The following is a 26,169-nucleotide window of genomic DNA, read 5'->3' as shown; positions in this document are numbered from 1 at the left end:
GATAGTGTACGGACCGTTACAGTTGGCGAATTAATCTTTACCTACTTAAAAAAAATGTTGGTCGAGTGAGTGTAAACTTTTTTAGGTACTAAATGTGTTTAGCGTTAGGAATCATTGCAGGGATATATTTTGCCATTGTATCAACCGAATTGGAATTTTACACGGCAAGGAGTATTCATTGACTCTTCAGCTCGCGGGCCCTTTCATGCAAGTGAGTACCCAGCTCGCACTTCTGTACTCAGCGTGTGGGTGTTGTAATACTGCATGTACCTTTTGTGGAAACATGATTTTTGCTAACATAAATATTAGTGTTCAAAGCACATATACAGCTCAAAGGGACTGTAGTTTATAAGATTAAAGGGTTAGATCTGTAGGAACTAAAACTTTACTTTAGCGAGCTATAGTGAAGACTGAGTAACTATTAATGCCGAATGCATTAGCCAACAGCACCAACTAGCTAGCTAGCAACTTTATGCAACCACACTGAAACTGCATACTTTTGTAGCTAACTATAAATAGGGAGGAATATTCTCAACTCGTTCATATAATCTACCGTTTTTAGCTTGAAAGGTTTTAGACTCCAACTGTCTTATGTGCCCTTTACAATTGTTACTGGAAACTAAGTAGGCATCAAAACGAATGTCATATAGTATAAACGATGGACAATGTAGTGGTCCTCTCAATCATTTACTGAACATTGTGTAAGAAGATGTCATGCAGTCTTACGCAACCTGTTTCTAATGGCCCTCTGTCTGTATTGTAGATCCGAGGGGCGTTTTCAAGGCCAGCGCTGCGGGCCACGGATGGGAACGTACTGCTTGCCTCGAGGCACCACAACGGTGGGGTGGATTGCAGTGTTTCAAGAATGACCTGAACGGTAGAGAATGTAGCAAAGAGAAAAATCACAATTGTTCAGCAGTTACATTTCGTAAGGGTGTTTTGGCAACGGTGTGCTTTGCTCACACGTTGCATATATAGATAAAGAAACCCAGAGACAAACTATTATCAGTAGAAATACTGTCAATCAAGTAGTTCAGGGGTCTGTATTTTTACTCCGAAGAACACAGTGAAACCAAGTGGTCACCATGAGTGCGGAAGGGTATCAGTACAGAGCGCTTTACGACTACAAGAAGGAACGAGAGGAGGACATTGACCTGCATGTTGGGGATATATTGATGGTGACCAAAGGGGCCCTGGTGGCTTTTGGGTACAGTGAAGGACTTGAGGAGAGACCAGAGGACGTTGGCTGGCTGCCTGGCTTTAATGAAACCACTCAGGAAAAAGGGGACTTCCCAGGGACATATGTCGAGTTCATTGGCAAGAAGAGGATCTCTCCTCCCACTCCCAAACCAAGGCCTGCCAGACCGTTACCAGTGGCACCACGCTCCTCCAAGACAGACTCAGATTCTGAACAAGGTGAGTGTTTAGATTGAAATGGGGGGGAGGGAAATAAAACATTTCACTACAGGTTTGACCTACTCCTGACTGTGACACCCATGACTTCTTGTTGTAGGTTTGATGGGGACTAAAACAAACACGTTACCAAAGGTTGTCTTACTACTTAGTTTATCCATATTCCATTAAACCACAACACATAACAAACAATGATTAGGTTACTGTTAATTGTATTTCCCCTTTTAATTTGACCTACAGTACTTTCTCTTCTCTTCGCTTGAACATGAGCAATAATCCCATAGTCTTTGGTCTTGGAGCGGAAACTCTTTTGACCCAACCAAACAAGGATCGACTTGTGAATCGTATTGGCTCCTGCAATCCATATTTCTCCTCAAGTAATCAATATGGCTTTTCCTCTCATCCTGAAAGATTGGACATGCGTGACGCTGGGTCACTTTCTCCTAACTCAGCAGGAAGAAGTGCGTCACCGATTGAAGTGCATGAGTCGTGCGTGCATCCACCACAACCTAATAAGACCAGTGGAAATCTGTTGCCATGGAGTCTGGTAGAAGCGTAGGTGTCCTTAGACAACATCCGAGGCAGATGACTAGAGATGCAGATGAGTAGAGATGCAGAAGTGTTTGTCACGCTGACTGAAGCTTTTTATCAACAGAAAGAGGAAATTGATTCGTGATTTGTCTAAATTGTTCCTTTTTCAATGTATCTGTCCTAAATGGGTTTAAGTAACTGCTTCTCTTCCTCTCTCTCTCTCTCTCTCTCTCTCTCTCTCTCTCTCTCTCTCTCTCTCTCCCTCTCTCTCTGTCTCTCTGTCTCTCTTTCTCTCTCATTTTCATCCTCTCTTTCCCTTTCAGCTTAACTTCTCCGTCTAAAAAATATCTCCATTGTTTCCAAACATCGTTAGATTGTCTCTTTCCTGGTATTCCATTAGGCCTACATTACAAATATACTGTTTCTTCAGGCCTGTGTTTACATTGAACACTGCTGGGAAAGTGTGCTTACATCGCTCTACAATTGCAGCCTTGATATAAAACGCTGTTGCTCAGATATCCGGAGGCCAGTTGAATGCTAACCAGGCCCGAGAGCAATGATACTGCTGGTGTCCAGACCACAGTGCATTGTGGTCTTGAGTGCATCTGGGACGAGCGTCACCAGTGGACGCTAGAACCAGTTCCTGTGTTACTTCCCATACACTCGAAGAGTCTCGCGTCAGTCATGCTGTTTTCTGCTGACTAATCAACATATGACGCATGTTTTAGGGAGATTACTTAGGCCTTCTTACGATGTGCTAGTTCCCACATTTGTGCTCTTGGCCACAGGGAGGTTAAGGGGGGGGGGGGGGAGAGAGAGAAATCTCCAGTAACTTTCATGTTGTATAGTCTTTGATATCTGCAAGTAAGACAAGTCGTTATAAATTACAGACTTGAACATGGCCTCATCGCCCAACAAGTATTTGTTTTAGTTTTTTAGATGAACCGTCATTATGAATACTGTATTGTCTTGCTAGCCTATGCCTTAGCTCAACTATGGTTACTTAGTTGGTTTTCAGTGGGTGACCTTTGTGGAGGTATTGTGAAATTCTTTGCTGGACCTAGCAGGGCGAGTAAAGATCCGTAAGAAGGGGCATGTGTTGAATGGCTGTTGCTCGGTTGAGTGGCAGTGCTGAGGCTGGAGAGAGTGTGAATGTAGCACCAGGAGAAGAAAAGTCTCTGTGTCACAGCAGAGAGAGAGAGAGAGAGGGAGAGAGAGAGAGAGGGAGAGAGAGAGAGAGAGAGAGAGAGAGAGAGAGGGAGAGAGAGAGAGAGAGATCCGGGGCTCTTAGGCCTGAACAGGGAAGGGGCCTGTGTGGGGTGCTAGAGGCCTTGGAGAAGGGGAGAGCGAGGGGTGTTTGGGGGTGGCTGGCAGGAGGGGCTGTAAGGGGGTGGGCATTGGAAGTTCTGGGGGCTTAGACCTGGGGGGCTAAAGCAAGGGGCTGTAGGGAGGCTGAGCGCTTTGAGTTGGAGGCAAGGCTTCTTGTTGCTTCAGAGTGGTGGTGATTTATTGCCCGCCACTGAGAGATCTGGCAGATCCCTCACTCCCTCTCCTCCAGCGCTTCAGTGCCCCAACCCTCCCTCCCTACTTCCCCCCTTCCTCCTGCTCCTCCTCTTTTTTAATGTTTTGATAATGTTCCTGGAGTCGGCTCCGGCTGGGGGAGAGAGGGGAACTCGGAGTCTTGGAAAGGGGCCTCTGCACTCTGAGCCACAGGGGTTTACTTCAGAACAGCAGATGTGGAGGGAGAGGGGGGGGGGGGGAGAGAGCGAGGGAGGGAGGGGGAGAGGGAGGGAGACAGGGAGGGAGGGAGGGGGAGAGGGAGGGAGGGAGGGGGAGAGGGAGGGAGGGAGGGATGGAGGGAGGATAGGCAGGGAGGGAGGGAAAGAAAGAGAGTCTGGCTGTAGAAATATTCTGCCTCATACCAGCAGCCCTGGGTTTTTAGAATACTAATGTATTTGCTCCTTTACAGGGCCTCTCTGTCGAGAGGGTCTCTACTGTATGTGTCCAGGCCAGCCAGTAAGTCACACAGAGGGAACTGTGAGCCTGAAACGACAGATAATAAAGTCTCACTTCGAACTTCCGTTCTCTCTCTTGGCTAAAACGAGAATGCCCAGAACTTCTCGTGTATGGGTCATGGATATGCTCCCTGAACAGGCAAGTTATAAACAGCCGAGGTTGATGTTAGTGTGACTCACTAATGGAAACTAGAACATACTGGTTTATGTCTATAAAACTGTCGTGGCCGGTGCCAACAGACATGTGGTTCTTGCATTACCGCGCATCATAACCTTTTTTTTTTTATTCGTTTTGCACCATCTAGTTCATAATCTCTTATCGCAGCAACGTCAACAAACGTCCACTTCAGTTGACAAGAGTTGATGGGTGTAAGACAGGCTCCTCCATCTGTTGCATCGAACATTCAGTTCCCTGAAGTTCAATGTTTAAAGTTCATGTTTGCTTTTTCTCCTCCAACCGTCCTCGGTAGAGGCTGTTCTTTTCGAAAGGGTTCAGATAAACTCTGGCAAATCTGATTGTTACTTGCGAGGCTCCGACTACTTGCTCGGTCTTGCTCAGGAAAAAGATTTGACGCTATTGGTAGTCGCTGGTCCATGTCGACACGTGTTTGCAGTTCTCTGTACCAAGCGCTCCCCTTTTCGTAATTACGGAGAGATATTTTCGTCCGGCGATGTGTACGGATAAAACACTTTTATCAGTTGTCTTATCTTCTCTGTGACATTTCCGGCCAAATCTTCATGCCTTGAGTATCCTTCAAGTGCGCTTGTACCATGTGCACAGTTGAGTGCTGTTTTGTAACTTTCTCACACAGGAGGGAAGGGAGTCTGTGACGCACTGAAAAATGGAGAGAGAGAGAGACACTGGGGGAAGATAGGAATGCTCATGTTAGACTTATTCGAGTGGTATAGTGGAATATAGTTAGCGTATAGCCTGTCCCGTGTACAAAGATCGAAAGGAAGTGAGACGATATTTGGAGCCCCCCCGGTGACATTTCCATCACAGGAAAGACAATGGCTGTCCAGAGAGACAGTGAGGGAGAAGTGTAGAGCACACTGCATAGCTGGAGATGAGGATCATGAAGCTCTCTCCCCTTCAGGGGCCTCATCGCCACTCAGATGAACATCTGCTGCATTGAGCAGTTTTTCTGGAGGAGAATTGTTGCTCTGCTCCACAAAGACACCCCCCCCCCCCCCCTCCAAACGCTGGTACGGAGAGCGTTTGTAATCTTCTGTAGTCAGGGCCTGTGATGGATTACTGACCCCATCTGAAGGCAGTAGCAACACAAAAAAAAAAAGCGAAGGCATTATTTGAGCTGCATAATGTGACAGTGGGCTCTAATGTGATGCGCTTCTCTGCGGGGCTGCTGGTGGCTCTGCTCGTCGAGGACAGGGGGGGTGCTTCTTTGCTGGAAGGCTAGGGGGCATGCAGACTGCATGGTAGACTGATTTGTGGGCGCTGCAATGAATCAGTATTGTACTAAGTGCTGATTGCAGTAAACTGGGGCACAATGCTGCCGGAACAATAAATGGATGTCCTGTCAATGGGAGCCGAACGGTGGCCGTTTCACACAGTGTCGGCTCATCACTGCTTCTCGCTCAGCGGTTAGCCACACGTGCTGGTGTCGGGTTCACCTTTTTGTCCTCCGGCCGTGCGAAACGCTCACTGCCCCGTCTCTTGAGGTTGGCGATACTCGTTTCTGCGTGAATGTGCGCTCGTTGGGCTAAGTGTTCTGCAGCCCACACGTGTCGTCGTTGTTCTGTTTGTTTGTTTCTCCCCTGTGATCTCAGAGGATATCGGCATAATCACATTTGAGCTGCTCGTGTATATCAGTGCTTCCCAGAATCACAATATTCAAATATCCAGTGGAAAAAAAGTAATTTAAGAGCACAATAAAGACTATCCACATTGTAATTGGATTTCTCTTTTTTAAGCCCCCACCAAACTACGTTGGGCTGCACAATTCCAGTAAAAGCCTGTTTTATGGGCCTGTGTGCGTGAGAGAACGCACATATGCCTTTCATTACTTGATCGCCTTCAGAGACTGAAGTCTGAATTGGCAAATCTTCTTACTGGAGGCAAAGCATGTCTGCTAGCAGGATTAGCCACTCATTGCAGAGAGGGGGGAGAGAGGGAGACAGAGAGAGAGAGAGAGAGAGAGAGAGAGAGAGAGAGAGAGAGAGAGAGAGAGAGAGAGAGAGAGAGAGAGAGAGAGAGGGAGAAGAGCGAGAGAGAGAGAGAGAGGGAGAAGAGAGAGAGAGAGAGAGAGTTTGAAAAAAAACGAAAAAGGAGGGGGAGAAAGATAGAGGGGTAAAAGGGGGAAAAATAAATAGGTAGAGGACAACAGAGAAGGAGGGGAGGGAGAGAGAGAGAGAACAGAGAAGGAGGGGAAGGAGAGACATTTGAAATATGCTGTGGACTATCCGAGCATGCTGAGGGATTCGTGTGAGGCTCAAGTTGAACAAGAGGTGTGGCGTTACGTAACAGTGCGAAGGGGATGGGATTGGAGGCCGTCTCAATACCTCAAGCCAGCGCGTCTCGAATACCGAGTGTCTTCACCGAATGTGATAGGTTTCACTCTGGTTATGTCAATTGATCAAAGAGGGGGGGAAAGAGAGCGAGAGAGGGGATAGAGGGAAGAGAGAGAGAGGGAGAGAGAGGGAGGGAGAGGGAGAGAGAGTGGGAGAGAGGGAAAAAAGAAAGAGAGAGAGGGGGGGGTCTGGTGGAAGTCTGACTTTCAGCTGTACAGTTATGATGGACATGGGTTAGTTTCCTTATCAGACTAACGTAAGTGTGAGTAGATTGAGACTGAAATACAGGGGTAAAATAAAAATGTACTATTTAGAATATCGTAATAAACTACTGAAGGTCTATCACAAATATATGTTTCACACTTTGCCCCATTTAACATCCTTTGCTCTGGTAGACCCAATTTTGCCTCTCAGTAGTGTCCAAACTGCCCTGCAGCCGACGCTGTAGCAACAGGCTTTTCATTGGCTCTCTTAGTTTATGCACTGCACGTGTCGTCCTACAGGGGGAGACATTGCCTGACTTTTGCTGTACCTTCGCTTCCGTTTCATGTGTAGAAGCTCAAGGTCTTGCACCCCAGCACGCCAGTAAGCAGAGCAGACATACAGACATATACATACTTGCCTATTGCAATGATGACAGTGGGTTTTGCTCAAATCCTCATTTCACAGACTTGGTAATGAGAAATCGATCATCAAACACTTCAGGTTTTGCCCTCTTAAGTCTGTCATAACTTGACAGCCATCTCATATATACTTTTTAAGTATATATATATTTTAGGATCATCCTCAGGTTTCAGAGGCACGTTTCAATCAGACCTTTTTCTTCCAAACAAGAAGAAATAGCCCAACCTCTAAAAATGCAGTACACTTGAGCAGGGCTCTCTAAATTTAACCAAAGTGTACGCTATCTTTAGTCTCTCCTGTCTGTGGTGCCCCTTCTCTGGCCCAAGGCACAGTCTGCAGTTCAGCCAGTTCAGATTCTGTACTGTTTGAACTGGAACTACAGCAATGCTAGGGGCAGCTGTTCCAACTTCCTCAACCTGTGGTTGACTGGCTGGTTGACTGGCTGGCTGGCTGGCTGGCTGGCTGGCTGGCTGACAGTCAGTCAGTCAGTCAGTCAGTCAGTCAGATGTACAGAATGAGCAAGGCCCTCTGGGATATTATGAGAAGGTCTGTTAAACATGCAGGCTTGTGGAGACTTGTTCATGGGGCCCCTCTTTCACCCTCACTCTCCTTACCCGAGTTGCCAGGGCAACTGACTTCTCGTATTGGGAGAAAGTTTGAACAGAGGATCCTGATTGGTTCAGAGGATCAGCTGCTGTGAAAACAAGACTGTGGTGAATTTTAACACATTCATGTCCGTATCCGAGGTAAAGGAGGCAATTTTCGAGAAAGACCTTTGGTGCAAAGACCAATGTTTATGTAAGCATATCATTAAATGATCTTTTCCTGCACAGTGAATCCATGTTGTGTTTTACTAGTCTCAGCATTTGTACTCATGGATTTGCATTGTGCATTGGTATTCTAATGTTCTCGTGCTGAAAGAACCTGTTTCACATTTAGAAACACAGCTTTTAAGAGGCAGTGAGACCAGCTCTTTCCCCTTGCATGTTTGCATTCACTCGAGTTTTATGCAGGCCAAAGCAAAGGGGCCCTGTATGGGTATGGTTTCTCTGTCTCTCTCTCTCTCTGTCTCTCTCTGTCTCTCTCTCTCTCTCTCTCTCTCTCTCTCTCTCTCTCTCTCTCTCTCTCTCTCTCTCTCTCTCTCTCTCTCTCTCTCTCTCTCTATACATCTCTCTCCATTTCTCTCTCTCCCTATACATCTATCTCTCTCTCTTTCTAAATTTCTCTCTCTCTCTCTACATTTCTCTCTCTCTCTCTCTACATTTCTCTCATTCCTTCCATCTCTACATTTCTCTCTCTCTCTTGCTCAACCTGTACATTTTGTCTCTATCTCTGCATTTCCCCACCCGTCTATCTCACATCTCCTGCTCTCCCTCTATCTGCCACCCTCTCCTTATCTCTCTCCATCTCTCTCTCTCTCTCTGCCCGAGGCGGAGGTGTCCCATCAGAGACATTCTCAGAGCCTACTTGTTCCTGTGCCAGCATGGAAATCACCAACCGATGGCTCCCCACATTTCTGCCATTTTTTGTGTGTCACTCAACACCATCCCGGCCCAACTGGAACGAGCAGGTCGTCTGACGCTACCAAGAAGCAACTCTATCTGATCCCTCCGCGTGTCACTCACAGGGCAGCTATGGATAGAGTAAATAAACAGAAGACTAGACCCTGACACCTCAAATAGCCCTGTGGTTCCAGAGAATGGCAGTTGGGCAGTTGAGAAATGACTTTGAATATAGTATAGTCTCGCGACGATGCTCTACCGCAAATGTCTAAGAACACATCGGTCGTACAAGCAACTTGCTCTTAAAACACGATTCCCATATTCCCATTGTGTGTGTGCAAACAGCATTCCGCCTTTGTCAAGTGCCATGTTCCTGTTTTAAGTGGAATAAAATCTGTCAGCTACATGGAATAGACATTCATTGTGCTCGGCCAGTTATCTTTTGGACATGTAACACGCTGGAGGGCAGGTGTAAATTTAACCACAGATTATAAGTAAGTAAGTAAGTAAGACTTTATTTATATAGCACATTTCATACAAGAATTGTAGCTCAAGGTGCTTTACATAAAATCAATAAAAACAATAATACAAGTGATAAACAATTCAAACTAAAATAAAAATCCCAATAAGATCTCTGTTCAAGAGAAAAAACAACTTTAAAAGTAGGAAAACCCTTTTGAGATAAAATTACTTAAATGCTTCGGTAAAAAGGTAGGTTTTAAGCTGTCTTTTAAAAATGTCTAGAGTGTTTGCTTCCCTAATATTTATGGGTAATTTGTTCCATAGTTTTGTGGCGTAATTGACAAAGGCCGAATCACCAATCTTCTTATGACTGCTTCTGGTGACCTCTAATAGGCCTGCATTTGATGATCGCAGTGTTCTAGCTGGTGTGTAGTTTATAAAGGAGTTAGCAATGTAGCTAGGTCCTTGTCTGTGTAGAGCTTTGTATGTGAGGAAAAGCATTAAAGTCAATTCTGAAGGTAACAGGGAGCCAGTGTAAAGTAGCTAGGACAGGACTAATGTGTTCTCTCCTTTTAGTTTTGGTTAATAATCTAGCTGCAGAATTTTGAATGAGCTGTAGTCTTTCAGTGGTTTTCTTGGGAAGACCAGTGAAAAGTGCGTTACAGTAGTCCAGCCGGCTGGATATAAAAGCATGAATTAACTTCTCTGCATCATTTTGGTTTATGAATGGTCGTACCTTTGCTATATTCCTCAGGTGAAAGAAAGCTGTTTTGGTCACTTTATTAATGTGAGAGTTGAAATTCAAATCTGAGTCCAGGATTACACCGAGACTCGTCACCTCTGGTTTAAGACGGGGTTAAGCCTCCAAGATTGTGAATTGACTTTCCCAGAAGCAGGTTTGGCAGAGGACAGCTAGCAGTGTAGGGTATCTGTCTGGGCAAAAGGTTACACTGTCAAGGTGTGCAAAGGTGGCACTGGGTGTCTACATCTCTATTTAGGGAAACTTCTGTTTTCCAAGTTAAGGATTTCAGATTCTCAGAAACCCCCCCCCCTCCCCCCTCTCTCTCTCTCTTTTTTTCTCTCTCTCTCTCTCTTTTTTTTCTCTCTCTCTCTCTCTCTTCATTCCTCTCTCTCTTCCTTTCTGTCTCTCTCTCTCTCTCCATTCCTCTCTCTCTCTCTTTTTTTTCTCTCTCTCTCCATTCCTCTCTCTTCCTTTCTGTCTCTCTCTCTCCATTCCTCTCTCTCTCTTTTTCTCTCTCTCTCTCTCTCTCTCCATTCCTCTCTCTCTTCCTTTCTGTTTCTCTCTCTCTCAGGCCAAGCCTGTTCGCACTAATGCCTTCCAGATGACTAGTCTTCCACTGAGTGTTGCATTTTAGGGGGTTTGGTTTTTGATAATCCGTTAAATTCACAGTCACGCAGCTTGCCCCTTTTCTTTTTTTCACGGCGTTAGCAAACGGGGAAGAACCATTAAATATGGCCGGTCATTAGTTAGTTTACCTGGCTAGCAACCGTTCTCGAGAGGAAGCAAACATTTCCAGGCTAATGACTAGTTTGTATGTGCAAATGGCTACGCTGGATGTCCGTTTAATCCCTGTTTGATTTTTTTTATATACATATATAATTTCAGGGTACAGAGAAATGAAAATAAGGAAACGTAAAAAGGGCTCCATTCATGCCCCTGCGTTTGAAACTACACACTCGTAGTCTCGAACAGTTAGCCCTTTCAGAAAATCGCTCTTCAAAATAACCTTTCGTAAAGCCAAATAAAATCTTTGCCAGCCCCCTGAATCCTTTCATGTCCACACCTGGATGCTAAGATCTCGTGAAAAAACTAGCGAAAACGCCAGACCTGGCTTGCCTCATGCATATCAGAAGCTGTTAGCTTAGCCTCTTGATCCACCCCAACTCTACCTTAATGGTATCCTAGTGCTCAGCACCTCTCAATCTGAATCATGCTGTTGTGCTCTCCTGCTTTTTGGTCTTACTCAACACCCCTTTGGTCTTGTGTCTGTGGCTTTGAAGTGAAACTCCAATCCACCCCACCTTCTTACACTCCATGCTCAGTACCTTGCCATGTGAACGGAACGATCTGAAAGGCACATATTTATTAATAGGCTGTCTGAGCATGCGGCGAATGGCAGTGCATTTTTTGGTTAGACTGAATGACATTGTAGGTCTGAAATTGAACTTTTTTTTCTTCTCTTTTTCATCTTTGTCAACGAGGCCGATATTTTCACTCGGCTTGTTGAATTTCGTTTCCTCCGAGTTTTAATTTGGTTTACAAACACCGACCACACCCGTAACTGCCTATGTTGGCTCAAATGCAAATCTTCAGTGCCCCCAGACATAGTTTCATGGGGGTGGCGAGATGTGACCACTGAAAGGCTTGGGGTGGCACACCAAAATGAAAACCCATATCTGAAGTCAATATGAGAGTTATGGAATTGCATGCTGATATACTGTTCTATCTCCTTTGTTTTTGTTATTTACCAGTTAATGTTACAAATGATCTGATGTGCATAGACTAATACGGATAACTCTGACTCGCGAGGGTGGGGGGGGGGGGACAGTGGGGAGGCCAGCAATTGTATCCGGGTGGTTGTGGCCCCCCCTGGCCTCCCCTTGGGGGTGCCACTTCGGTCTTGGATGTCACGCAAGTAAATGAGACCCAACCTTGACGTTCCCCCTTCACCCCTCAGCCCTGGTACTGCTGGACCTGACGGAGCAGTTTGCCCTCCCAGAGACGGCCCCCCCCATGCTGGCCAGACTACTGGAGGCCATCGAGAGGAAAGGTGAGCCGGGCAGACTGGACACCCCGGTCTCCTGTAATTTGGAAGAAAACACCGCTCATGTGTCACGTTGGGACCTTGCTGTTCCAATTGTGACTGTTCCGTCTGATGACCTTTTGCCAGATCTGTAATCACATTAGTATAGAACGCTACCGGGAAAAAACCTTAAGTAAACATTCGATAGACCCTACATGGAAACACAGTTCCTTGAGGACAAATCTGGAACGGGGACCGTAGCCATGTCTAATGTGCCTGTGTCTGTGTAGGTCTGGACAACCCCACGCTGTACCGCACCTTCACAGCTGGCGGTGGACTGGAAGTCAGACAGTGCTTTGAGATCGGTGAGTAGCATCTCTATTGTACACAGACATGGAGGTCCTTGGTCCTTGGTCATCTCTGTAGTACACAGACATGGAGGTCCTTGGTCATCTCTATAGTACACAGACATGGAGGTCCTTGGTCATCTCTATAGTACACAGACATGGAGGTCCTTGGTCCTTGGTCATCTCTATAGTACACAGACATGGAGGTCCTTGGTCCTTGGTCATCTCTATAGTACACAGACATGGAGGTCCTTGGTCCTTGGTCATCTCTATAGTACACAGACATGGAGGTCCTTGGTCCTTGGTCATCTCTATAGTACACAGACATGGAGGTTGTCTGCAAAACCAAACTGATCCTGAGTCTTGTCTCTGGCCCGTGTCTGCAGACCCCCCCTCGGCGGAGCTGGATCAGATGGAGCTACCGATGCTGTGCGACGGTCTCCGTAGATACCTGCAGGATCTGCCCCAGCCGGTCATCCCTGTGGTCATCCACTCTCAGATGGTCAGCGCCGCCCAAGGTGACCGACGCCACAATCGGGACTCTCTACTGCACCGGTTCTCAACCCTGGTCCTCAGGAACCCCCCTCGACCTGCATGTTTTAGATGTTGCCCTCTTCCAAACAAACCTGAATCAAATGAGTGAATTTGAATTATTTTCGATTTCATGCTCTGCAAGAGCCTGGTAATGACCGGTCATTTGTAATGGGGTGTGTTGGAAGAGGGGGAACATCTCAAACATGCAGGACAAGGGGTTCCCTGAGGACCAGTGTTGAGAACCAGTGCTCTGCTGTCACACAGAAGCCTGTTCTACACCTCACATAGCCGTCATCGGTACCTTAACTCGCCCGGGTATAAAAAAAAACGTCCAGCGCGTGTTGAATGTGGAGAGACATTGTCGTCTGCGTCGAGAAGCACTGTGGTTTGGAATGTTGCCAGAGCATGTCATCACCGTAGCAGATCACATGATGTCACTCGGTGTAAGTCGATCGTTATTCTAAAGCACCAGTAGCCATTTCCTTCCTGTCAGTGGAAGTGCTAGCAAAGACTGCTTCTGTCAGTTTCTGACCCAGTGTTGTGTTTTTGTTCAGTTTTGTTGTCGTTTTGTTGTCTCTGAATATCGGTCTGGAGGGGCTGTGCCTCAACCCAAAGGCACAGTGTGTCTAGTTAATGAATGACCTAAAGCCTGCTAACCTAATCTGCCCCATGGCTGCTATTGAACGTCCTGTACCTTTGAACAACAACCCACAAGACCTGCTCCTAGTGCCAATATCCACTCGATGGACCTGGTGTATAGAACACACTCACACCTTCCCTTATTTTTGCTTTCCGTTTCTTCCTGAATTTACATCTTTCTTTCTGTTCTCTCTGTATATTTTTTTAAAACCCCATTTCACTTCTTCTTCCTGTCTGTGTAGCTCCTCTTCATCCTCCTCAACTCACACCGTTATCGAGAGTTGGGTTTTCTCTGTCACATGGCCAGAAACAGGATACTTGTGGTTGATAGGAACTAAAACAAGCCTGAAAGTTTATCTCCTGCATCTCCGGATCAGCCAATCACCTGCAAGTGTACCTTGCACTCATTGTCAAGCGCACAATCGCACTGTGGTTTCAACCCCTACCTGTTCACATTGCCTCTTTTTCCTACTCACACTTCGGTCGCTCGGAAAGAATCCTTTTTCTGACGTTTCAGCATTAGCTTAACAGGACTTGAGGGTCCCGTGCTCCCTTGAAAAATAAATAATCCCTGCGGCTACGTTACTGAAGGTAATCTTGAGATTTGGGTAGACCACCCTGACCCCCTGCATGCGTCTGACCCGCTGTCCAACAGACACGCCGAGCCCAGAGGAGTGTTCCCGTCTCCTGAGAAGCATTGCCAGCTCCCCCAGCCTGCCAGCCCAGTACTGGCTCACCCTCCACTGCCTGCTGCGACACTTCTCCAGGGTGTGCCGCAACGGGCCCAAGAACCTGCTGAGCGCCAGGGCACTGGGGGAGATCTTCAGCCCGGTGCTCCTCAGACAGCAGGCTACCAGGTGGGTGTCTCTCTCTCTCTCTCTACGGGACGGGACGGGGGGGGAGTATGCCCGAGACAAGCGAGCGGTGGGTAGAACCTGACACGTCCTTGCGGTCTGTCCGGGAGAGACATCTACGAAACAAACACAAAATGCGCCACACACGAAGACGGGGGGTGACTCACGCCGGCACACACCGGGCGGCTCGCTCGCCCGGACGAGTCGAGACGGCCAGACGACACACACACACCTGCAGGCAGGCACGCACACAGCCAGGCACGCTCGCTCGCTCACGCATGCTGGCTCATGCAGGGGGGAGAGCCTGGGGCAGGAACGGCTTCCTGATCTCAGTCTGTCGGGTGCACACGTTAACGGGAGGGGGGGGGGGGGGGGGGGTTGAGTTGGAGATTTTCAGTTTGCCAGCTGTGCTGTGCAATTAAAAGAGAAAGGCTTGAATTCCCATCAGTTTGAGACAAGCCCAGATTAAACCCAACAGCAGGAGTAGTCGGTCGGGGCTTGGAAACTCTGACTGTGTTTGACTGTGTCTTTTTTCCTTCTGTGTAGCTGTGAACCCAGCCCTGAAGCCCACATCAAGATCATTGAGACTCTGGTGACCAGCGAATGGAGTGAAAGCCAGGCAGCTCCAGGTAACACACTCTCCTCCATATACCTGAACACACTCTATGTCTCTCTTTCTCTCTCACACACACGCACACACACACACACACCTGGCTAAATTCTCCCTCTCACCTCTGGAGCGATCGCCTGGCGAAAACCATTAAAGCCCAACAACGACCAATTTAGACTTCCGCGCCATTGTGAACGCCGTGCGTGGGCCGTGAGACGGCTGAATGGCCAGATGCATATTTCATACTGCGGCGGGGCTCGGCAGAGTGACCGAAGGGCTGCGGGGGTAGAGAACAGCAGGGGACCTGTGCTATTATTAGATTCAAGAGCAGTTCGTAAACGCCGTGCTGCAGCAGAGCAGACTGGAGCACCCTCGACCTGGCTTCCAGCGTAGGCCTGACGTTGGACCCGACGCATGCTGGACGAGGTCTGCACGGCTCTGAAAGAACTGCGTTGTTGGCATGCCAACCAGGGGAATCAAAACTAGCTTCCATGGCTACGTGCAGAACTCGGACCTCCATGGCCCTCTCTGTAACAGGAACTGGACTGCATACGTCTTTTGATGCTAGTTTAGTGGGGGGGAGGGGGGGTATAAATCCTGACTGTGTTATAACATGGTGTTGGAACAGACTAAGTATCCTGGGACAAGCAGGGATCAGCTTTGGATTTAACAATGTTGCAAATTGAGGGATACAGGCCACCATATATTTGTGATGCCAAAGCCCCTAGGAAGTGGGTCTGAACATACTTTGTGTACATTTGAATATGAAACCTTGTTTGAGTAAGTCAAAGTTCAAGTCGACAATTGGGCTCCCAGGGGAATTCCTGCTGTCGTTTTTTTTTTTTTTTTTTTTTTTACACACAGGTCGAGGAATAGAGTAATTCCTTAACAGGTAAAACATCTCCCTACCCTGCACAAGGTCGGTTTTGTTTCCGAGGCTTGCTGGTCTAAGTTCCAGTCCCAGGAGGATCTGCCAGTGTGGTGGTTTCGGAGTACAGAAAATTGCGTGGCACGGTTGTGTTTTTACAGCGCTAGTTAAAAGCGCCGTCTGGAGCTGGGCTGGACCAGAGGCCCAGGCCCGGGCTGCCTGTTTAAACAGTTTATTACCTGTTAGGGCCTATTTATAGCGTCCCTTTGCATGGACCACTCTCAGCTGTCGGTAATTCGCACCTGCAGGAGCAGTGGGGCGATGGGGGAGGCCGGGCACAGTGGGCGGCAGTTGAGGCCAAGACCCAACTGTAAATGCCTAGTTTTCTTTCTTTTGAGTCGACTTGGGACTCTTCCTACACACACACACACGAAGGCACTCTCTTACCGCACCACACATGCTCATATCAAACTGGTCAGATGTGTAGATGTGTCAAGCTGGCTGGATCTCACCCCGTCTCAGCGCGAGGCCGTGTTTCTGAGGTTGAACATGTGTAAGTTCTCAAAAAGCCCAGCGTGTGAGTGGGTGTACGTGTGAACAACTTTGTGTGTGTATGTTTCTATGAATGAGAGCACGCGTGTGTGTGTGTTTTCACGTACATGTGTGTGTGTGTTCACGTACGTGTGTGTGTGTGTCTGAACGCCTCCTCCCAGTTACTGGGAGCCTATTTTAAGTAAGCGACAAAAGGCCCACTTAGATTTGGTTGGCTGGAAAGTTGGTCTGCTCCACAGAGCACCTCTTGTTAGTGGGACGGCTGCTCCTACTTCCTAGGGCGACACTCCTCCCCCCTCACCCTCCTCCCCCCTCACCCTCCACCCCCCTCTCCCTGACTGCTCCACATGCCCCTCCCTGCCTCAAAGTGCCTAGCTCAGCAAATATTTGAACCTGTGCAAGTTAATCATAAGACTGAACACTCCTCCCCCGCCCTTTTCAAACAGAGAGACGGAGAGAGAGGGGTGGGGGCAGAGGGGAGTGCAGGGGGGGGCCGAGGGTAGAGGGCGGCAAGAGGGGAGGGGGGGGGAAGAGGGAAGGGGGGGCAGAGGGAGGTGGTATGGGGAAGCTTGAATTCTCTGTTGGCGCTGGGGCCGGGTTTCAGAGTAGGCAGAGCAGCTAGGACTTATCATTAACAAGTACACTCTCCCCCTCCTCCTCCACCCCCCCCCCCCCTCCTCCCTGCACGCACTCGACCTGGCGCTGCTACAGAAGAGAGTGAGAGTGAAAGAGAGAGAGAGAGAGAGAGTGAAAGAGAGAGAGAGAGAGAGAGGCACGTGGACCTAGCCGTCACGCTCACTCCTCTGTCTAGAGATCAGGAGCCGAGCAGGCAGGCAGTCGCATGTTACACCTGCCGCAGAGCCAACAGATTAACTGGATTTTACCGCGCACGGCCGTCACCCCACTAACAACCTTCAGAACCCCATCCAGCTTTTGGTGCTTAAAGCCACAGAATGGAACTTTCCTGGAGGACTTGAAATATAAAAACCTACTGGATTTTAATACACTTTGAGAGGTGGAGCACAATACTGTTGTGGAGTGATTCGGCAGAACATGCACAACTTGCAACGTAAGTGTGAGGGTTCGACGGGTCTATGCCGTTACTTGTCTCGATTTTTGCGAGGAGTTTTAGGCTCCAGTCAAGGCGGTTTTTGAAATGGCACAAACTGAAATGACTGCTATGGTGTTGAAATGAGAGCGGACCGGTTTCTTGGCGACCAGTCACTGGAGCTGTCAGGAAACAGGTTCTCCTCTGGGAGGATCTCTCCATCTGAACCTCTCTCCCTCTCTCTTTCTTTCTCTCTCTCTCTCTCTCTCTCTCTCTCTCTCTCTCTCTCTCTCTCTCTCTCTCTCTCTCTCTCCTGCTGCTGTAGAACTGTTAAGGGCTGTTCTTACAGGCCCATATACCAGTCAGTCGGTCTGTGGGGTCAAGAGGCATTCTGATTTATCTTCGGAGTACAGTGCGGAATTTTCCATTTAGACCGTTGTGTTGGAAGGGACCTTTTTAAAAGGGTCTAAAACAGGTGATTTATGATGACCGTGAAAAAGGTATGCTTACGTGCAATATTACACTGTGGACCTTGTTCCTTCTATACTGTACACAAACATGTGTACGTTGTCCTAGGGCTTGACAATATTTGTAAAAGAAAATAAAAAATACCAAACAGATATAGTATATATTTTACAAAATGTGACCGGGATTTTAACGGATATCTGTAGAATTGGACCTAGCTCTACACTTTATCGTTGAGATAAGGTTTTATCTGGTTTATTGACTTTTGGTCAATGTGGCCTATTTCATCACCCCCATGCTGTGTTTGGAAAGAATCCCCCCCCCCCCCCCAGACTAGGCTGGGGTTGACGATGACCACGTTCCACCCTCTTTTAAACCTACTGAGAACTGAAGCTATTTCGGTGGCTCTCAGCTCTGGCTCTGAGATGACTGCGCGCTGGATTGTCACACACCAGGATTACTGGCGTATTTCGGATCCCTGGGCAGCGCTGAACGGCCCGGGCATTAGGACCCTGCAGGCTGGCTACGTGCTGCTGCAGCGCGGCAGACCTTGCCTGCCTGTCTGCAAGCCAGAAGGGGGATGGACTACAGCGCCGCACGACACAGTCAGGGAGGAGGGGCTGAGCAGCCTGCAGGAGGCAGAGAGAGAGAGAGAGAGAGAGGCAGGCAGAGAGAGAGAGAGAGAGAGAGAGAGAGAGAGAGAGAGGCAGAGAGAGAGAAAGAGAGAGGCAGAGAGAGAGAAAGAGAGAGGCAGAGAGAGAGAGAGAGAGAGGCAGAGAGAGAGAGGCCGCACGTCCTCTTCCCCCCTCCTCTCTGCGCTAGTGAAGAGAAGATGTTGAACGTTTAGGTTCGCATCGAGACAGATGCACGCCGAGGCCAGCACGGAGATAGTCTATTTTAGTCTGCGTTCTGGTTTATACCGGCACCTTCTGAGCTGTGCTACAGCAGATTGATGCGGGATAGGGGACAGGAGTCTGAGAAGAAGAAAGAAAAAGAAGAAAAAAGAAAAGAAGGTAGTGAGTTTTCAAAATGACATCATCGTTCTCGGGAAACGAAAGATGCAAGAGGGGTTGATGACAGTCCCCCCACGCGATTGGCTGTGGTAAGTGAGGTAGCACGTTACCAAGCAAGCTGCCCTTTTATTGCTTTTCACATGGGTTTGCAAGGCGGTCGTACGTAGACACCGGGGCTGGCGTGTCCTCTCTGATCTGCAATTCAGTTGATTCGATGTGCGACACCACTGCTTTTGGATTATGGAGGACTTGGAGTTTGGGACTGATCTGTTGTTTTACATAGAGATGGACCCTCCAGGTAGGACAACTGGCATTGGTGAATGACGAAACCGAGTCTGGCTGAGACTTAAGGTTTCAGAACAAGCCAGACCGATATAGGGGCTTAGAGCTCACAGTTCAGACAGCAGAATATAGACGGGCCTACTTTGTAATCCTCTACAGCTATTTCTCAATGTCTTCAGTTGGGGGCTGGTGGACTGTGTTACAGGAAGTGTAAGGCCAGGCTTTCTGAAACACTTGTTTCAGAAATTGTTTCCAGTGTTGTGGTCTGTGTATTTCTGCTTTCACCCCCCGCCCACCCACCCCTCCTGTCGGTGAACATGTAGAGTAAAGTGTACTGTCTCTCTTAACCCAGCTAGCTAGCTGTCTCTGGTCCTCCTGTGCTGTGCCTTGCAAGGTCCTAACAGGGTCCTAATGCAGAGGCAGCGGACAAAGGGAGCGTAGATTTGGGGGTTAAAAATTGCCTGCCATTTCAGCTCTGCCTCTGCTCTTCCTGTCCTGTGAGACCTGCAGCCACCCACCCAGCCAGAAAGCCAGTCAGCCAGAAAGCCAGCCAGGAAGCCAGCCAGCAAAAAAGCCAGCCAGTCAACAAGAAAGCCAGCCAGCCAGAAAGCCAGCGAGCCAGAAAGCCAGCCAGCAAAAAAGTCAGCCAGAAAGCCAGCCAGGAAGCCAGCCAGGAAGCCAGCCAGCAAAAAAGCCAGCCAGTCAACAAGAAAGCCAGCCAGCCAGAAAGCCAGTCAGCCACCCACCCAGCCAGAAAGCCAGCCACCCAGCAAAAAAGCCAGCCAGCAACAAGAAAGCCAGCCAGCCAGAAAGCCAGCCAGCCAGAAAGCCAGTCAGCCAGAAAGCCAGCCAGGAAGCCAGCCAGAAAGCCAGCCAGCAAAAAAGCCAGCCAGTCAACAAGAAAGCCAGCCAGAAAGCCAGCCAGCAAAAAAGCCAGTCAGCCAGAAAGCCAGCCAGCCAGCAAGAAAGCCAACCACCCAGCCAGAAAGCCAGCCAGAAAGCCAGCCCCTGCAGATTAATGTCCCTCAGCTGATGAACCAATCCAATGCAGCACTTAGAGCTTTTTTTGATGAGGCCATTTCTATTGAGTGATTTCCCCTCTCCAGAGGCCAGCACAGAGAGGATACACACCTGGCCCTGAGTGGGACCGCATTTACAAAGTCCTGCCCCCGAGCCAGAAGAAGGAGAATTTATTGTTTCTAAATGTGAACGTGATGTAATTCAGATGGGTTTTAAGCTCGAGGACACAGTACTTGTAGGACACAGTGATTTACTGTGGATTTTTGGGGTTTCTGTGTGTTTGAGGCGCTATATCTCTGCTTGCCACTACTTCTGCATCCCATCTAGCGGAACGATTTGCTGTGTAATTTTTTATTTTTAAAAATTGCGCTGCGGAAAGACAGAGATAATCTCTGGTGTAATTGGGACAACAGACGCACCTATTATTCCGTCGTGATTTATGACTGCGTCTCACCTTTGGGGATTGGAGATGGTGGAGGGAGGTTTTTTTCTTTCCTGAATGAAACCCATTCTCCCTGACTCATGATTGCCTGTGCCTCTCTCTGCCTCGCTCATGATTGCCTGTGCCTCTCTCTGCCTCGCTCATGCTGCCTCACAGGGGGAGGAGCAGCAGTCCATTCTCCCTGACTCATGATTGCCTGTGCCTCTCTCTGCCTCGCTCATGCTGCCTCACAGGGGGAGGAGCAGCAGTCTTTCATCCCGGTTTAATTAAGTGGAAAAGATTAAGGGGAGAGAGGGGAGAGGAACAGAAAGAGGACAGTGGGATGGCAATAAGACCTAACTGGAGCAGATGCTTCATTTGGTTGATATGGGGAGTCAGATGGCTGAGCGGTAAGGAATCGTGCTAGTAATAAGAATGTTGCCAGATCGATTCCCGGCCGTGCAAAAATGACGTTGTGTCCTTGGGCAAGGCACTTCACCCTACTTGCCTCGGGGGGTATGTCCCTGTACTTATTGTAAGTCGCTCTGGATAAGAGCGTCTGCTAAATGACTAAATGTAAATGATATGGCCGTCCATTTGAATATGCTTTTCCACAGATTTGCACAGACTGATGTTTCCCACTCTCTCGGCAGTGATTTAACGGATGCCCCGAAATCACCTCTTAGCAGTTTCACACGTGGCCTTGTTTTATCGTAGCAGTTCTCTCTTGCTGTGCTGCTGGGATCGTTTCAGTGTCACACTTGTACTCAGCATCCGGTTTGTTCTCTCCCCTCTTCTGCACACAGCCCTACCTCCGAAGCCGCCCAAGCCTGCACCCGTGACTAACAACGGGATGAACAATAACATGGTCCTGCAAGACGCAGAGTGGTACTGGGGGGACATCTCCCGGGAGGAGGTGAACGAGAAGCTGCGGGACACGGCTGACGGGACCTTCCTGGTCCGAGACGCCTCCACCAAGATGCACGGAGACTACACGCTGACTCTGAGGTGAGGCCCTGCCCTGCACCGCCACCAATCCCCCAGCCCAGGGGCGCACCCCTGTGGCTCACCGGGTACAGCGCGTGCCATACGAGCCGAAGGCTTAACGCTAGCGGCCCAGGGTTCGATTCCGCTGTTTGTGCTTTGTTGTTTGTTTTTGTAACAGTTTTTTTTTTTTTTACCTTGTCCTCTACAGGAAAGGAGGCAACAATAAGCTCATCAAGATATTCCACCGAGACGGAAAGTACGGCTTCTCGGACCCGCTGACCTTCAGCTCGGTGGTGGAGCTCATCAACCACTATCGCAACGAGTCTCTGGCTCAGTACAACCCCAAGCTCGACGTCAAGTTGCTGTACCCCGTCTCTAAACACCAGCAGGTACGCAACGCAGTCCCTAACCCTGGGCCACGCCGCCGGGGAAGACCCCCCCCCCCCCCCCCCTGCGCTAAAAACAGAGAAAAAAAACCCTACGGCATCTTCGACAAGACTTTCTAACGTCCTGTGCCGTTTCAGGATCAGGTGGTGAAGGAGGACAACATCGACGCCGTGGGGAAGAAGCTTCACGAGTATCACTTGCAGTATCAGGAGAAGAACAAGGAGTACGACCGGCTGTACGAGGAGTACACCAGGACCTCACAGGTCAGATCCTCCTCTCTCTCTCCCTGCAGCTAGGTCACAGGGTCCTTATAGGAGAAAACGCTCGGCGATATTTTGACCTTGTCAGACAACTCACGCCGGCTTTTTTCTTCTTTGTCTGCGTTCAGGAAATCCAAATGAAACGGACGGCGATCGAGGCGTTCAACGAAACCATCAAGATCTTCGAGGAGCAGTGCCAGACCCAGGAGAGGTACAGCAAGGAGTACATCGAGAAGTTCAGGAGAGAAGGCAACGACAAGGAGATCCAGAGGTGAGCACCAAGCTCCCCCTCGCAACACCCACTCTGCAGTCCAGCGTTTCTAGAGCACGGGTCAAAAGACAAAATCTTGAAATTAAACGGTTCCTCCTCTCTCTCTCCCCCCCCCCCCCCCCACAGGATCATGGGTAACTACGAGAAACTCAAGTCTCGGATCAGTGAGATAGTGGACAGCAAGCGTCGCTTAGAGGAGGACCTGAAGAAGCAGGCTGCAGACTACAGAGAGATCGACAAGAGGATGAACAGCATCAAGCCTGACCTCATACAGCTGCGCAAGACCAGGGATCAGTACCTCATGTAAGTACCTCCCTCCGCTACCGCACCCAAGGCTCAAGCCAGTGTGTGGTCTCCGTACCTGTGTCTGACGGGTTCGGTGCGCTATGTGTGTTTCAGGTGGCTGACACAGAAAGGCGTCAGGCAGAAGAAACTTAACGAGTGGCTTGGAATCAAGAACGAGAACACAGAGGAGTAAGTCCAGTTCCCCTGAATAAACACGCAGGATTTGGAAACATTCGGGGGTGGGGGGGGGGGAAGCCCTAAATATTGATAGGGGAGTCAGGTGGCTGAGCGGTTGGGGAATCGGGCTAGTAATCAGAAGGTTGCCAGTTCGATTCCTGGCTGTGCCAAATGACATTGTGTCCTTGGACAAGGCACTTCACCCTACTTGCCTCGGGGGAATGTCCCTGTACTTACTGTAAGTCGCCCTGGATAAGGCGTCTGCTAAATGGATAAGGCGTCTGCTAAATGACTAAATGTAATGTAAATGTAATATATATTGAGCACAGTTCTACCCCTTTTGTCTGACTCGTTTCCCTCCCGTTCTTCTCCTTCCCCCCCAGTCAATATTCTATGGTCGAGGACGACGAGGACCTTCCTCACCACGACGAGCGTTCCTGGAAGCTGGGCAACCTCAACCGGACGCAGGCCGAGGTTCTCCTCCGGGAAAAGCGAGACGGAACATTCCTGGTCCGAGACAGCAGCAAAGCCGGGTGCTACGCCTGCAGTGTTGTGTACGTTGGTTTCCCACCCCTCTCACGTTGCATTTGCGTACTTTTACGACACAGTCCAACTCGCGGTGTAAACAAAGCAGCCAGACTCAGCTTCTCCCAAACACTTTTTATAAATACTCAGTCATTGAATGATGATGTCGCCCACCCACCCCCACCCCCCCACAGAGCAGCTTGTCATGTTTCTGTTTTTTTGGTCTCTGTCTTCTCTCTCCAGTGTGGACGGCGAGGTAAAGCATTGTGTGATCAACAAGACGCCCTCAGGATACGGCTTTGCTGAGCCTTACAATCTGTACAGCTCCCTGAAAGAACTGGTCCTTCATTACCAGCACACCTCGCTGGTTCAGCACAACGACTCTCTGAATGTGACGCTCGCACACCCCGTCTACGCCCAGCAGAGACGGTGAGGGCCCTTCCACGCGTTTGGGATTCGGACAAAACCTAAAAGGAGCCTTGCTCCTTGAAAACAGAGATTCGACTTGTGCTTGGACTCAAGGATGAAATGAATTTTTTTTTAAAGGCGGTGTCTTGTCTACTAACAGACTTTCCCCCCCCCCCTCTCCCGTGAGAGGAAATGAGTAGACGGAACGCGGACGAAACCTGAAAACATTTCAGCGACTGTGACTGACTGTGAGCAGTGGCAAGCCTGAATGTAGTTTTGTTTCTCGCATGCTTTTGTGGGAGCACAGAATCAAGGGGAAACTGCTGAACTCTCCCCCTGAGTGGAGGACACAGACATAGAGGCCTTTTCTTAACGGTGCTTGTTCTTTTTAAAACTTTACCAGCCGGAATGTCAAAACACAGCGGATAACCCTTGAGTGCATCTCGGGTTTTTTTTATTTTTTTTTTTACCCTTTTGTTTCTCCTCCCCGACAACCTTCTGGTTCCTCCTTCTATGTCTGTGTCCCTATATGTATGTGTGTGTGTGTGTGTCTCTGTGTGTGTGTGTCTCAGTGCGCGTGTCTGTGTGTGTCCATGTGACCAAAACTCACAATTTGAAAGCTATTGGGGTAGGGGGGAGGGGGGGGGGATCTGACACAATTTTTTTGTGTTAAGTGTGTTAAGTGTTAGTAACAGACCATGGATCAGCTGGTAAATGTAGCAAAATGGCACTTTTGACAAAGTATAATCTTTTTCTTGAAAAGACTCCTATAGACTCCTATAGAATCAGGAACAGAGGACAAGATGACAAGATTCCTGCTTTTCCCTTGTCAAGCATTACATGCAGACTTAAACCTCTTCTCTACTGTGGACAAGTAAAACTATGAATGAATTTGACACGGAAATACTTATGTACATAGAGGAGAATGTCAATGATGAAATTTGCCGCACCATACCAAAAAGCTCAGTTTCCTGTTCATTTTCTTCTAATCTGCTATGCAATTCTGTACCTCCTTTATTTCTGCAAAGTTGTTTGTATTCAGTTGCAACCCATGGTGTAAGCTTGTTTTATTGCTTGAAAAGGTTTTCCCATGTAAATATCCCAGTGGATATTTTGTGTCAAAATGCCAAGATAAAAACTGCTTCAGATTTTTTTTAAGTAAATAGTAACATATACTTTATTACAAATTACTCTATCAGCAACTGGTATAAATATGAAAAGATAAGTATTTTATTAGTTTTTTTTCTTCAAATTGTTCTTCTCAGGCAGAACCTTTTGAGTATTTGAAAGCTGCTTCAGTCACAAGAACTCGTTAACAGAGCCTCGTGTAGTTCTTTGTTGAAACATGTAAAGACTTCAGTATCAGCACTCTGTTCATGGAATGATGGGAGTAGGATTGATTAATGCAATCACAATGATGCATGTACACACCTTTTCAACCATCTCCAATGAAACAGTAAAGATTTATTTTGTTATAAATACCTGTCCCTACAAGGATATCCAAGAAAATCGGTGTCTTGAAATGATGGAAATTGTTATTAAAAGATCATTTGGGAGACATTTTATCTTCCCGTACACATTGTCCACTTAGTAATTTTTTCTGTATCAGAAAACAATTGTGTTTACATGGGTGGATGAACTCATTTCAACTAATCCGTAATTGCTCATTTGCAGAACACATTTTACGCCAATAAATGAAGGTTCTGTTATTTAGAGAGAACGACATCTTGGTTTTCAAACCCCTAGTCATGTTATGATATTATTGTCACTCTTTATTCCAGTTCTTTATTTCAAGTGTCTGAAAAGGAGTTTAATTGTCTGCTGTGTGCACAATTCAGATGTCAGACGTTTGATGATCTGGTGCATTAGCAGATGATTGAGAAATTTTGAAAATCTGTCCCCAGATTGCTTAACATAGTTCCCTACCTTTTAAGCCCAGTCCATTATTTTTATAAAACAATATTATTTTAGATATTTTGTTCAAAGTAGACCTAAACGCCTAAAAAGATTTAGATTTGATCTACTCTCGTGATCACTTTTGGCAAGTTTAACATTATGCGTCGTCTATATCTTTGAGTAACATAAAATGAATTGGTAGTACGACAATTAACCTATTAAAATTTGTACTTTATTTCCCTTCCTAATTTTCCTTTCACATGGCAAATGTCATTTTCAGTCTTCTATGTTATACCTGATTATGGTCTGTACTTGATTTTCTTCACATGAACTGTCCATCAGTCTTCTCTACAATTTGATGGAGGAACAGGAGACAGACCCATAGAATCTCTTATTTTTATTGAAAGAGAAGTTGACAGTGATACAGTAGGTCAATTTGTATTTCTTTGGTTGGAAAAAGGCTTTGCATTTTTTACAGG

General features: G+C 47.9%; 1 protein-coding gene across 7 annotated transcripts; it reads left to right on the top strand.

Annotated features, from left to right (window-relative positions):
• On the top strand, positions 1–25,533 carry pik3r1 (phosphoinositide-3-kinase, regulatory subunit 1 (alpha)). 7 transcript variants are annotated; one of them, XM_067257942.1, is made up of 15 exons: positions 1–211; positions 764–1,416; positions 11,776–11,868; positions 12,132–12,206; positions 12,575–12,706; positions 14,017–14,218; positions 14,762–14,844; positions 21,301–21,502; positions 21,690–21,870; positions 22,006–22,131; positions 22,257–22,399; positions 22,526–22,702; positions 22,799–22,873; positions 23,245–23,415; positions 23,630–25,533. In XM_067257942.1, exons 2-15 carry the CDS (start codon positions 1,086–1,088, stop codon positions 23,817–23,819), a joined length of 2,181 nt encoding a protein of 726 aa, XP_067114043.1. In that variant the 5' UTR covers positions 1–211; positions 764–1,085; the 3' UTR covers positions 23,820–25,533. The 7 variants fall into 7 exon arrangements, with proteins under 7 accessions (XP_067114043.1, XP_067114044.1, XP_067114045.1 ...); XM_067257944.1 differs by lacking the exons at positions 1–211; positions 764–1,416 and adding an exon at positions 1,952–1,968; XM_067257943.1 differs by lacking the exons at positions 11,776–11,868; positions 12,132–12,206; positions 12,575–12,706 and having other exon boundaries at positions 4–211.
• The last annotated feature ends 636 nt before the right edge of the window (positions 25,534–26,169 follow it).

This window comes from Osmerus mordax, chromosome 20 (genome assembly GCF_038355195.1).
Source record: "Osmerus mordax isolate fOsmMor3 chromosome 20, fOsmMor3.pri, whole genome shotgun sequence".
Taxonomy (NCBI): Eukaryota; Metazoa; Chordata; class Actinopteri; order Osmeriformes; family Osmeridae; genus Osmerus; species Osmerus mordax.
Note: the sequence above shows the minus strand (reverse complement) of the source record. Positions and strands in the feature narration are given on the sequence as shown.